General features: G+C 35.6%; 4 protein-coding genes across 5 annotated transcripts; 1 reads left to right on the top strand and 3 right to left on the bottom strand.

Moving 5' to 3' along the window:
- Window positions 1–490: 490 nt before the first annotated feature.
- LOC125214398 (SUN domain-containing protein 5) lies at window positions 491–2,836 on the bottom strand. 2 transcript variants are annotated; one of them, XM_048115405.2, is made up of 4 exons: window positions 2,541–2,836; window positions 1,050–2,332; window positions 894–979; window positions 491–820 (listed from the first exon to the last, which is right to left on the bottom strand). In XM_048115405.2, exons 1-4 carry the CDS (start codon window positions 2,731–2,733, stop codon window positions 607–609), a joined length of 1,776 nt encoding a protein of 591 aa, XP_047971362.1. In that variant the 5' UTR covers window positions 2,734–2,836; the 3' UTR covers window positions 491–606. The 2 variants fall into 2 exon arrangements, with proteins under 2 accessions (XP_047971362.1, XP_047971363.1); XM_048115406.2 differs by having other exon boundaries at window positions 1,050–2,263.
- Window positions 2,837–4,710: 1,874 nt separating this feature from the next.
- Window positions 4,711–5,110, bottom strand: LOC148930903 (la-related protein 1B-like). Its single transcript, XM_089067903.1, has 3 exons — window positions 5,054–5,110; window positions 4,889–4,963; window positions 4,711–4,815 (listed from the first exon to the last, which is right to left on the bottom strand). Exons 1-3 carry the CDS (start codon window positions 5,108–5,110, stop codon window positions 4,711–4,713), a joined length of 237 nt encoding a protein of 78 aa, XP_088924029.1.
- A 3,179-nt stretch (window positions 5,111–8,289) lies between these two features.
- On the top strand, window positions 8,290–10,511 carry LOC125212107 (calcineurin B-like protein 7). Its single transcript, XM_048112162.2, has 9 exons — window positions 8,290–8,359; window positions 8,968–9,086; window positions 9,201–9,283; window positions 9,356–9,415; window positions 9,499–9,607; window positions 9,700–9,752; window positions 9,841–9,921; window positions 9,994–10,106; window positions 10,201–10,511. The coding sequence occupies exons 2-9, from the start codon at window positions 8,996–8,998 to the stop codon at window positions 10,268–10,270; spliced, it is 660 nt and encodes a 219-aa protein (XP_047968119.1). The 5' UTR covers window positions 8,290–8,359; window positions 8,968–8,995; the 3' UTR covers window positions 10,271–10,511.
- On the bottom strand, window positions 10,415–12,628 carry LOC125212105 (GDSL esterase/lipase 7-like). Its single transcript, XM_048112161.2, has 5 exons — window positions 12,145–12,628; window positions 11,709–11,836; window positions 11,374–11,613; window positions 10,902–11,157; window positions 10,415–10,822 (listed from the first exon to the last, which is right to left on the bottom strand). Exons 1-5 carry the CDS (start codon window positions 12,476–12,478, stop codon window positions 10,587–10,589), a joined length of 1,194 nt encoding a protein of 397 aa, XP_047968118.1. The 5' UTR covers window positions 12,479–12,628; the 3' UTR covers window positions 10,415–10,586.
- Window positions 12,629–12,660: the final 32 nt, after the last annotated feature.

Genomic DNA, 12,660 nt, shown 5'->3' with positions numbered 1-12,660 from the left:
TAGGAGTGTTGGTTCACTTTTACTATAATAATAGGTCGATCTCATATTTTACAAACTCATTTCACTCACATTTTATTATGAAAATAATATAGTACTATATAAAAACTGATCTCTCATTCTATTATCTTTTTCCATCCACTTCTTTATATTTCTTGAAATTTTAGCCGAACTCAAATGGAACTCTGGGTACTAGTTTTAAGTAATGGACCCGATATTCGACTAATTTTATCTCACTCACATTTTATTATAAAACTATTATATGAAAATAAGACATATCTTCCACTAACTTTTTCTAGCTAATTTCCATAATATTTCTTAAAACCTTAGCTGAGTCAAATCGAGTCAATTAATAGCAGATAAAGGGAGTATTGTTTTTAATGACAATATCATTTGCATATTCAACATCAAACATGCTTAAAAGAGTATACAACAGAAACTATGAGTAGCACTGCTAAAATAACAAAACCACATCAAATAGACAAATACTATCAATCCCAAATTCAACATTACACATTACATGAGCAGAAACTCAAATGCAATCCATGATTATATATTAAGGCCATTACTCAAAAGAATAAAGAAATGGAGAGATCAACAATGAGGAAACTAACCGTAGAATAGAGGAATAAGCATAGTCATACTACAGAACATGACAACTAAAATCCAACCTCCATTCGACTGGCCAGCCGCTGGAGCGCCGAACTGCTTCGTTAGCCTCTCAAGAATCATCTTGAGCGCGAAGCACAAGCCCACTGTCAAAATGACTAGCCCTTTGCTCTCCAAACTCACTTGATCTTGCACCACCTTCTCAACCTCCAATCTGCACAACATATTCAATTCAAAGTGGTGGAAATATGGTTTTGTAGAGCAAAATACACGCAAAAAAAAAAAACCTCAGCATGTTGTTTTGATCGACCAAGATTTCCATCTGTATAGAGACGAGGGTTCTCCACGACTCCAGCTCGAGGATTCCTTTTTCCTGAACAAAACAAAGAGTGTGTTAAGTGAATAAACAAAGCACATTGGAGTGTACATGTATGTGTAAATACCATAATCTCCTTCCACTCCAAGAGGCCTTTCATCTCCAGTTTTGTCTTCTCCAGAAGAGCAGAGAACTTATTTAGCTTCTTGTCGAGCTCAGGCAGATAATCCACCCTTCTCCTGTTAAGTTCATTGATGTAGTCCTCCAGCACCGACAGGTTCGACTCGAGTGATCTGACCTTCTGCAACAGGACCTTAAGGGCAGCATCCGCATGCACTCTGCTATGAGGGAGCTGCCTAGCCTTGTGCAGAAGATCAGCCGGGCCACTTCCAGAAACCGGTTTCTTCGGAATATCAACAATGAGATGCTGCCCCTCATCAGGCTCCACAACCGGATGAGCAACATAACCGGTTGCAGAGGCGTTGGAGCTCTGTTCTGGTACTGCCGAAGGCAGTGCAGTCAAATTGCGATTCGACACTCCATTAGCAGAAGAGTCGGGAATGATAAAATCCTCAAGCATCTGTTCAATAGCATCAACTCCAAAAACCTCCACCACACTCAGTGTGCAGTAGAAATCAGAGCCATAATGACTCAACAAGTTCACTTTCAAATACCGAACCCATTTTGGCACCGGCAGCTTGAAACACTGAACATGCTTAGAGTTTGCAGCAGCGAACGACCCCAATGTGTCCCACTCCTCAGTCGGGTAATCCAAGCTCCCATACAGCTCTATATCCTTGAAATTGGATGAGTGGTGCTCAAAATTTGCTATATTTACAGCATCAACCAGAGTCTCGTCAGCAAGCTCAATGATGAAATACTTTCCCCCGACCGAGCAGGGGTTCCTCAGATACTTGTCGTCGTCCTTATCCAGTATGTTGCTGGCTCCCTTCGCCTCCTTGTTATGAGAAACCACTTTCGCCCCCTTTATAGCTGAGGCGTAGTTGTAGGGCGTCCCATCGGGCTCAAGGCGGTGGGTGATGTTGACAAGCTGGCGAGGAGAACCAATCTTTCCTTTGGAGGAGATGTACTTGAACTCATCGAAATTCGGGTAGGTCAAGTGAATCCTCCCATTCTGTGCTTCTGCTGGCTCGATTTTCCCGACCTCTTGGTGTGGTTCGAGTTGACAGGTGAAGGAATCATAACCAAGCACAATGGACAAGAGCTCTTCTAGCTCACTAGCCCCACTGATCAAATCTTCCACATTTGGATGAACCGGGAAATCCTCAACAATCACAGACACATCTTGCTCCATCACCACTCCATTCTCATATCCAGTTTCTGAAACATGAACACTATTGTTACGCAACTTCTCATCGAGACACATCCCCCCACACGCAAGCAAATCACCTGAAAATCATCCCATCTCAGCCACCAAACATTGCATAATTTACAACTTGCAATTGCCAAAATTAACCACCTTTTAACTAATTCCCACAATATTAAACTTGCCCTAATCAACAAAATTCCTTCATACAGGACTTTCCTCAGTCAATTTCAACGCAATAAAAAAAAAATCAATCCTTGGACAAATTACGATTATAGAAAAAAGGGATACCTTCATTTCCGCGAGTGATGCCAAATTTAGCATGCAATAAGACAATGCCACACCAGAAGGAGAAGAAGAGAGGGATGGAGAGGTCGTAGAAGCTTCTCTTGGCGGTTTTTCTGTCGCAATCAAGTTTGTGAGCCCTATTTCTGGAGGATTTGTGATTGGGTTTCGTCGGATCAACGTTGCGAGGTTTCTTCATCTCTCATTGTCTAAAGCTCGCATTTCACAATCGGCAATGTTCTTCAATAAGGATGCGATAATCGAGACTGCAATTTCTATGGCGACGGAAATTTGTTAGAATTTTTTTTTTTTGATTTTGGATTGAATTAGTTAGTTAATTTAGTTAATGAGGTTAGGTTGTGGGACCCTATTAGTAGCGGAAACTTCCACGTGCGCATCTGTTTCAAATCGTATCTTCATTTTTGGATTATATTGTCACATAAATAAGACAATTGGAGATGTCACAATTTTTTCCGATTTATATAAAAAAAAATTCAAAACTTTAATTCTCTTTACTTTCTCTTAAAAATAAATATAATTTCCGATACAATCCACTCCATAAAAATAATCCATTGTATTTTTGATAAAATCATTTCTGTACCCATTTTTTATTAATAATATTTGAATTATTTATGTTTTATATCTTTCCTATGTTACCAATTTTGCATTAAATTCATGTTATCTAAAAATATCCATTTTTATAGTACGCCTGTACAGGTATAATATTTTTTTTTTTTGAGGAAAGATGAAAAACATTGGTGGATTGAACGGATTCGAGTATTATTTGAAATAAACTACCCCAATTTGGCATATTAAAAAAATTGTATAATTTTTATTTATTCATAAAAATCCCAACTCGTTTTCTAATTAGTTGTATCTTGTATAGTTTGTATGCTTCAACTAATTAAAATGTGGTGAGATCAATTGTGGTACAACACGCTCATTACAAAAATATAGGCATTTCCCTAGTTGTTAAAGAAAAAAACATTACCATCTAGCTCTCTTAGGACTAAAAACCTGTTGAGAAAAAAAAATTAGTTGATGGATGCAAAAATCACAAGCCATGCACTGTTTTGATGCTATCAATAATTACATGATACCAACTGTATAAAATAATCAAACATAAAACTAAAATAAGAATGTAATATTAGTTTTAGATGTGGAGTTGAATAATAATAGTAGATATTGTCATGAACAAAATAATATTTGAATAAGGAAAATAATAAAAATATAATTTAATCGGAATAATTGGAATAAACAATCAGAATAGCAAATCACTACTATCATGCAAATTTCAAATCATTGTGCGAATATTAAGACACCATTTCACAAACACCAATGGCGGAATTAGTGACAGAATGGTCTAAAATTGCCAATGCGTTTTCCTGATGGAATAATCCGCCAAAATGGAAGTATGTAATATTACCGACGACATAATATGTCTATAAAATTATTTAGCATCAACCTAATTACCAACATCCATAATCTGTCGATATTTCATCAGTAACACTGTTCACTGACAAATATTTGATAATTGGTGATGGATTTGTCCATCAGTATCTGAGACTTCTTTTTTGCGAGTTGTGAAGGTAAATGTGACAAATCTACAAAGATTTATGATATTTTCTGGCAACGTAAACACCTTTTAGTACTTCTTATTTTCCGATGAACATATTTTCTGAGTCGTTTTTAACGATTTATGATATTTTCTGGCAGCTTACAATAATTATCATTAGATGGAGGACTTAGTTCCCCAACCGTGGAATATATATGGGCAGTCATTGATTTTCTTTACAAAAGTTTTTAGATAACTCATTGTAAAAGATTTTTTCGAGTATAGCCGTATCATCATATATTCATATGTAATATATTCATGTTTGCTGAACACTAGATACACTTATTAGAGTTTTTATTCTATGTGAAATATATTGAGTTAGGGTTTTTGATACAAATTAAAGACGTTTCTCACAATAAAAACCAATTATATATAGACTCAATTAATTATCTACAAATCAAAAACACCAAAAATCTCGGGGAAAGACACATGTCGAAATCTCAGGCGAAAAATCTTTGATCCACAAACTAAATTACAAACAATATATATATATATATATATATATCTATTTAGTTTTTTTTTTTTTTTTTAACATTAAAAAACATACATAAGTCTTGTAAATTAGATAAAATATAATTTGGTTTCTTTATTTCTGGTGATGAATTTGCCATGGTCCCAATAACTTAACCACAAGTGCCAAGTATCACGTCGCCTCAATTTTTTTCCCTACAAATTGAAACAAACACATACTTAAACATATTTAATTCCTTTCAAATATATAGCACAAAAAATAACAAACCTTCACTTCCACGATTTGTGAATATCCTCTCATGGTGAAGAGAATAAGTGGAATATCCCTTGTTATTGCAGTCATCTGTTACATTATCAAACTTTGATTATTAGTCATTATGTATATAAATAATTTAGCCATGCCAAATTATAAAAACAAGACATTGCTACGTACCATTCGAAAATCCGCGACCACTTGAACCAGAACCCATCCATTCTCATCCATCCTCATTTTCAAAAAATCATCTCTTAGAAGATTCTCATCACTGCAGACAGCGTAAAGGTAACACTTATATATTGCTTGCAACAGTAAAATTAAATAAACTAAAAAAATAGATATAAATACGCGAAACATGAAATAAAACCTGAAATAGTATTCGATCTGTTTGAGAATCTTTTCCCTCAATTCAAGTGGGGATGGCGGAGGAGGGGATGGAGGCGGATGCGATGTTGTAGTAGGGTTTGTATAGGTAAAGGCAGCTGTGGCGGCTGAGGAGGGAAAGGTAAACCTAATTGAGGCATCCAATAGGGTTGTTGAGGAACTAGTGGAGCCGGCCGTGGAACAAACGAAGTTGAAGGAACCAGTGGTGGTGGTGGCGGTGATGGATAGTAGGGAGGGATGAGAAGCGGTGGTAGCGGCGGCAACCCACGTCGATGGCGAAGCCTTGATGATTGAGGATCCATGCTATGCTATTCAAAGTTGTTACAAATATTGAAAACAAGAGATGCTATGTTATGTTAGATTGAATTGGAGCTACATATATAGATGATTCGATTTGATGATTCCTAATTGGAATCTTAATCCAAATCTAAAAGATATTGGAAAAGTGTATTTATATTTAAAAGACTAATGATAGATTAACTAATTAAACTGATTTTATGTATATCACTTAAATTTATTCTGATAGATGTAATTATTTTGGTAAGTTACTAAAGAATACGTGAATATATAACTTATTTTACTAAAAAAATATTAAAAATTGGTTGAGGATAAATACGTTGCGAGCACCCTTTGCTCGCAAACTTTCGAGCACTAATCCCTCATTTTATTACAGCTGGCAAACAATGAGTGTAAATGGATGTTGTTTTCGTATTCTGCTCGCAAACTTGCGAGCACCGACGTGTGCTCGCAAAATAGTGGTCGCAAACATGCACTTTTTTTTTAGTGTTGATTGATATATAGAGTCGAATAACGAAATAATTCAACTAATATTTCTTTTAACCATCTGAAGGAAATATCACAAACATCTTAATTACCAAATTGACAAGTGCGTAAAATTAACAATCCACGGATATTTCTTGAAGCTCCAAATATTAAAATTGTTATTTACTGAATATCAGACAACACGTATCAATTATAAAATGAAGACACATTTTTTATTAAATTGAATTGACGAGGCTTTGAAATATTGGATTACGGAATTCAGGATGTGTATTTGAATTCGAATGTTAGCACAATTACATTAATATCATATTAGTTGTTAGGTTTAACAAACTCTACATAATTTTTGGGCTAACTCAGATTTATCATCTATTCGTACATAATTTCTGGGCCAGGGCCCATTCCCGAAAACTCTATAGCCCAAAAATAACAGTTTATATGGGCCTATAGTTTCTTGAATTCAACCCCGTTAGCTATTTGTTAGGTCAACTTCTATTCACCTTAGAAGTCACATTTTATTATTTCATCGGTTTAGCAAATAAGAATTTCATTCACTTTTATACGTATGCTTATAACTCAATTTATTTATATTTTATGAAAAGATGTATATTAGCATTACATTAACTTTTTCAATTTACACTTATTAATATTCGTGCTAAAAAATAGGACTTCGTGTTGTAATATATTTTGAAATGTAATGCACACGTTGTCGGTCGATGAAGAAATTAATGGACTTAAATAATGCTATATATATATTTGGTCGCTTAACTAGCTGCTAGCTGATGACATTAATATGGTTATATAAGTCAAAGTCAACATACCTGCATTATGAAATGAATAGAAAGAGACATCTACCTAATTAAAATCTATATTAAAATGTTGTACCTTGATGGATATGGCATTATCGATTCATTTTTTTAATTCTTGTCTTGTCTATATCCACGATCCAATTGGCCCTAATCATTATTTTTAATGAATAGTGATTGGAATGAATGATTTTTTTTTTTTTTTTAATTATTATTGTGAGAGATTGTTCAAATTCATAATGCCATTTAAAAATATACTCATTTAATTTATTAGAACGTGATGATACTCCATACCTTGAAAATTCCAGCCAGCATATACTTTCCTTGGGAGTTGGATTCCTCAAAACAAATCATGGATCAAGATTTCAAGATTGTAAATTAATATAAAGATATGATTAAAAGACCATTTTGAATAATGAAATATATTAATCTATTCTATATATTATTGATAAAACAACTAATGTAAGTATTAGGGACCTCAATACCCTATACTATAACTTTTTGTTTGCCAAAGTGAAATTGACTTGCAAATTGCTACTTGAATTAAAGTTGGGTACGTTCTAGTTGATTTAGGGGAAAATTGCTCCATAAATATATGGCTATAATATTTTGAATATTGTTAGAATTGTAGATTTACTGTGACAATGTCAACCCTTATAATTTAATAAGGAAAGTGCAAGGTGTCCCCTCTTTGCAATCACCTCTCACTTTCGGTTTATTAAAGAAGGTGAATTTTGGAGTATAATAATGTCAACCACATGAACATTAAATGCATGACAATGTCAAATGTCAAATATTATAAGATATATGCTGACATATATAGATGCATTATCAGCATACTACTTAAAAAGGAAATTACCTGGAAAGAAAATGAAAGCCACCCCATTTAGACTTCTTCAACATTCCAAAAAGGGAAAGAGAAAAAAAAAAGAAAAAGGAAACAAACCTCTTAAAACTATTTCTAGTATGATTTAAAATGAAACATATTCCCATTTGAAGGTATGAATTAATATCAAGAGTCAAGACTGATAAACATTTTAAAAATTGAGATTGTGTGATATACTATTATTTTGATAATGTTATTTGCACATTTTCAATGAAAATGGTGAAAAAATACTACATATATTTAATCTCAATAGTCTTCATTAGTAAACAATATTTAAAATTGAAAAAATAGGAAATAGATAGAGAGAAAAATAACTGTAGGATTGTTCATGTGATCTGGACTAATTTATGTCGACTACTTAACTAAAAAATTGAGACTATTTTATAGATGGACTGACAAATAGTTTATTTTATGATTTGTTTAGAAAGAAAAGGGCCATTGATTTCAAAGACGTGGCAGCATAGTCTTTATTTTGTCCAAATTTAATTCACATTAAAAGAAAATTGAATTGGGAGTTACAACAAGAAAGTTGAATAAAGAATTGTCAAATGGTAAACTTTACATTATAAATATAACTGATGTATGATGCTCAGCCAATACCTTCACACACATCAAAGAAGTAAACTGGTAAGTTCATCTCATATTTCTATTTCTCTCCCCTCAAATCCCACAGCTACACCACACACAAAAACACATATACATGGATTAGTGGAGGCTGAGGATTTTTTTGGGTATTTTGGATATTGGGCTGGCTATATTTTTCAATTTTTTCAATTATGAACAATTTCTAACTGTGATTCTGTGAATCGATTGTTTTTGTTTGTGGTCTGATTATTACAATATTTGACTATTTTCATAATACTAGTATGTTTTCTGGGTCCAACTTTTTAAGTAGCAAGAAGCTGCTTCCTTATTGGTGATCATTGAAAAAAGTTGTCTTTTTTTGAAAAGACTATGAAATTTATTGTCAAGACCTACTTTTTCCCCCTTTTTTCTATATAAAGTTTTGGGACTCCTTTTTTTATTGATAATGATTTGCTGAATGATTCAGAATATTGATTAGTTATTGGGATCTCAACTGATTAGAAGTGCAGATCTTTATCTTTTGAAGTCATTTGATCTTACTTTGTTGAAAGCCTCAAGATTTCTATGAGATTATGAATGATGATTCATCTACACATGTTACAATTTTGTGTGAAATCTGGAAGTTGATTCTGTATAAACTTTTCCTGCAGTTGGAATTTTTAAGTCCTCGTCAACATTATGAAGTCGATAACTAGCTGCTTTTGCTTATCGAAAGCTAAGCAAGCTTCAGGGTTCGATAACCACGCAGTTCTTGCTTCTGAGACGGCTTGTGAGTCGAAATTTCAAAATTATTTCATCCTCACATTCTTGATCCAATGCATACTATGGAAAGTTCAACTCTAGTTTTTTTGCATTCATAACTATTCATTGGTAATGGTTGCAGTTAACATGAACGAAGTAGAGGCGCTCCACTCCCTGTTTGAGCAACTGAGCAGTTCAATTATTGATGATGGCCGAATTCACAAGGTAAGTTTCATTTCTTTGTTCATTCACGACGAGATCAATGTATTTTAGGCCTAACAGTTTGTTTGGTTACAGGAAGAATTCTTGCTTGCACTTTTCAATTGCAGCAGCACCAAGAACATCCTTGCAGAAAGGGTTCGTATATGTTGTCATTCATCTTTTCGAACAGACAAGAGTCTATGATGAAAATTTTGATAAATTTGATGATGTTTCTGCAGCTGTTTACTCTGTTTGATCTAAAGAAAAATGGGGTGATAGAATTTGGGGAGTTTGTTAGGACACTAAACATCTTTCACCCAGATACCCCACAACAAGATAAAATAGCATGTAAGTATGATCATCCCGAATGACTGAGGATTTCGTTGCAGTTGCATTACAAATAGTTTGTTCTTATGCTCACACGAAAGGTCCCATTGCAGTCGCATTCAATCTGTATGATCTCAGGCACACCGGATTTATAGAACGAGAAGAGGTGATCATTTTAACGCAATAATATACATCGCTTGGGAAATGTTGTTATTTGCAATCACTGACTCACAACTCTTCTTTACAATCTCTAGTTGAAGGACATGGTGCTAGCTACTCTCAGAGAATCGGAATTGTCACTTTCAGAAGATGATGTCGAAGCAATAGTTGACAAGGTAAAGATTTTGTTTTTCCTTTTATTTCTTTCTGAAATCAGAAGCTTACGTTATTACTATTTTTCCCCACAGACACTTCAAGAGGCAGATTTGAATGGAGATGGGAAAATCGACCTAGAAGAGTGGAAACACTTGGTAGCCAAGTATCCATCCCTTACAAAGAACATGACTCTACCGCATCTAAGGTTAGTTAGTCGACCACCACAATTCTCATTCTCAGTACGACAAGGTAATGAGCTGAATCTAACGACACCTTAATATATTTGGTCCAAATCACAGGGAGATAACTCTAGCATTTCCAAACTTTGTCATGGAGACTGAAGTAGTTGACTCGGAACTGGTCTGTTGAAACCATAAACCAATTTCTTTAGATATTTTCAGCAGTTTCGCGGAAGAAAAGGACGATTTTTCACTGGAGCAGCAGCAATATGTTGAAATTTAATGTATAATACTCTGTTTCTCAACACCAGGCTATTGCAAAGTGTGATTCATGTTGTAAAGTGTAAACAAAACCATTTTCATTTCTCAATGAATTGTAATTTGTAATACAAATGCTTTTTCTACTGCCTTTTCACAATAGTTTGTTCTTCTATGATCTGTACTTACAAAAAGAAAAGAAAATTCTCTACAATCGAGTGAAGAATGTATCGTGCCTATTTGAGGGGTCAATCATTGGCATTTTGAGCTACCATCTCCTGCAAATTCATGGGGTAGCACATGTTTACATGGAGGCCAGACCAGATATTATCAGCAAGGATCTCGTTGACAGCTCCCGTTGGATGAAACTGGTCCCACCATATATGGCCAGAGGCGTTCGTGCAAGCCATGTCAGAAGATATGCACAGTATCCAACCCTTGTACTGGCCTAGGCCGCAGCATGCCTCACTCGTGACATTAAACCCTGAAAATGAAACCGGGAATCCAGAATTAGATGCAAGTTCTCCTAGCACGATATGAAACAGAGCGATTAACATTCTCACCATAACGATCAGAGTTCTTCATTATGTCCATTGAGCCTTCAAATGCATCGCAGAAGACAATGTTGGCCCCTTCAAGCTCGTGGTTTAGTTCTTCGACCATGTATCTCATCGCATAGTTGAACTCCACTATCATGTCATTTATCATCTCTACGCATTCTCCATTCTCGCTCTCATACAGCCATAAGTAATAAGGGGCACATCCCAAAGGAGCTAGTCCCATTACAACCACATTTCTCACATTTGCAATGTACAGATTCTGCAAAACAAAGTATAGCAAGATTCTTTAATAACAAGTTCGATATTTCCTTCATTACCTAAGTAAAGACACTCACTTAAACATAGGAAAGATCACAATAACAAGGAAGAAAAGATTCCAAAAGAAATGAAGAGTAAGAAATGACAAAGCATAATCCTTGCAGGTTACCATAGATATGTGAATGCAGAAGCAGAAAGGGCAGTGAAGATTCATCACCTGAATCTCGAGCTTCATTGCCCGGGCTAGGAACTGGTTGAAGTTCCAAGGCAGGTACAAGGATTGCACTTTGGATTCATTTAGGAGATAGTAGTGTATGTAGTCGTTGCTCCCAATCGAAATGTAGAAAATGGAGTTGGAAATAAAATTTTTTGCTGCAACCTCTCCCATGGTGATAATAAACTGCTGAAATGTATCCATCACCTGCTGGATCTGCTGAGTGAGAGAGATATGTTGTCCCTGCATAACATATTTTGAAACAATATTACTATGTAATGAAAGAAACAAATGCAATCCACAAATTTAGCATTTGAAGCACTAGAAACTTTCTTTACCAATTCAGAGCCACTGGAAAGGATTATCCCAGCACCAGCAGAAGCATAGTTAACTCCTCGAATCATGTCATCGACCGAGCCAGTCTGCGATAGGAAACTTGGCACAAACGGCAACCCAAGACGAAGCGCTGTTCAAACCATCAATTCATCAAAAAGCGAGATCAAGAAAAGGGGTATTGGAGATCCAAGAATCATTCTTTTCCAATGCCTAAACCATCATGACCTCGAATTCATCTTTGCCTATTCTCAAGATCAAAACCAAGAAGCACTAACTTAAGAAATTACCAATCAAGAACCCTAGTTTTTACCTTCCAAAAAGGCATTAAATCAGAGAAAGGGAAAGTTCAAGATTGCAATCACCAGCAAAGCACAGGACAATAAACTTTGAAAAATCGAGATTCATATTCACAAAAAAGCCCCAAAAAAGTGAAATTACCAATATAATCAACAGGAATTCTTCCATTGCAGAAGCGGCCGGTGGGCTGATTGGTGTCGAAATCTCTGCCGTAGGGGGGGCGATCGGCGCGCGCAAAGGTGCCGAGGAAATTGTTGGTGCCACTGTCGACGGAAGAATCGCCGATTATAAACAAGGCGGGAACGCGCGGCGAAGAAATGGGCGCCGGCGCTTGTGCTGGAGAGGAAGGATGAGTGTGATTGGAGAGCTGAGCGATGACTTCTTGGGGGAATTGGAGGGCCGCAGTGGCGTCAAGAAACAAGATTGTGATGAGAAGTAAGCAGGTCAGAGGTAAGAAGTCCATGAATTTCAGCATGGGAAAGAGAGGGAGAAAGAGATGGATGTGCAATGGCGGGATATCTTAAGCGGTTTGAATAAAGATGGAAGTCCAGAAATGCCCTTGCTCATGGCTGCTTCGGTGAGATCAAATAATCTTGAGCTTCTTTCAGTGTATTTTTCACATCGAATTGGCTTTGTGTCACTGCCATAGCTCCAGAG

The sequence above is a fragment of the Salvia hispanica genome, chromosome 3 (genome assembly GCF_029641045.1).
Source record: "Salvia hispanica isolate PSC_SH4W2 chromosome 3, Shi_PSC_v1, whole genome shotgun sequence".
Classification (NCBI taxonomy): Eukaryota; Viridiplantae; Streptophyta; class Magnoliopsida; order Lamiales; family Lamiaceae; genus Salvia; species Salvia hispanica.
The sequence above is the reverse complement of the archived record's forward strand: the minus strand, read 5'-3'. Positions and strand labels throughout refer to the sequence as shown.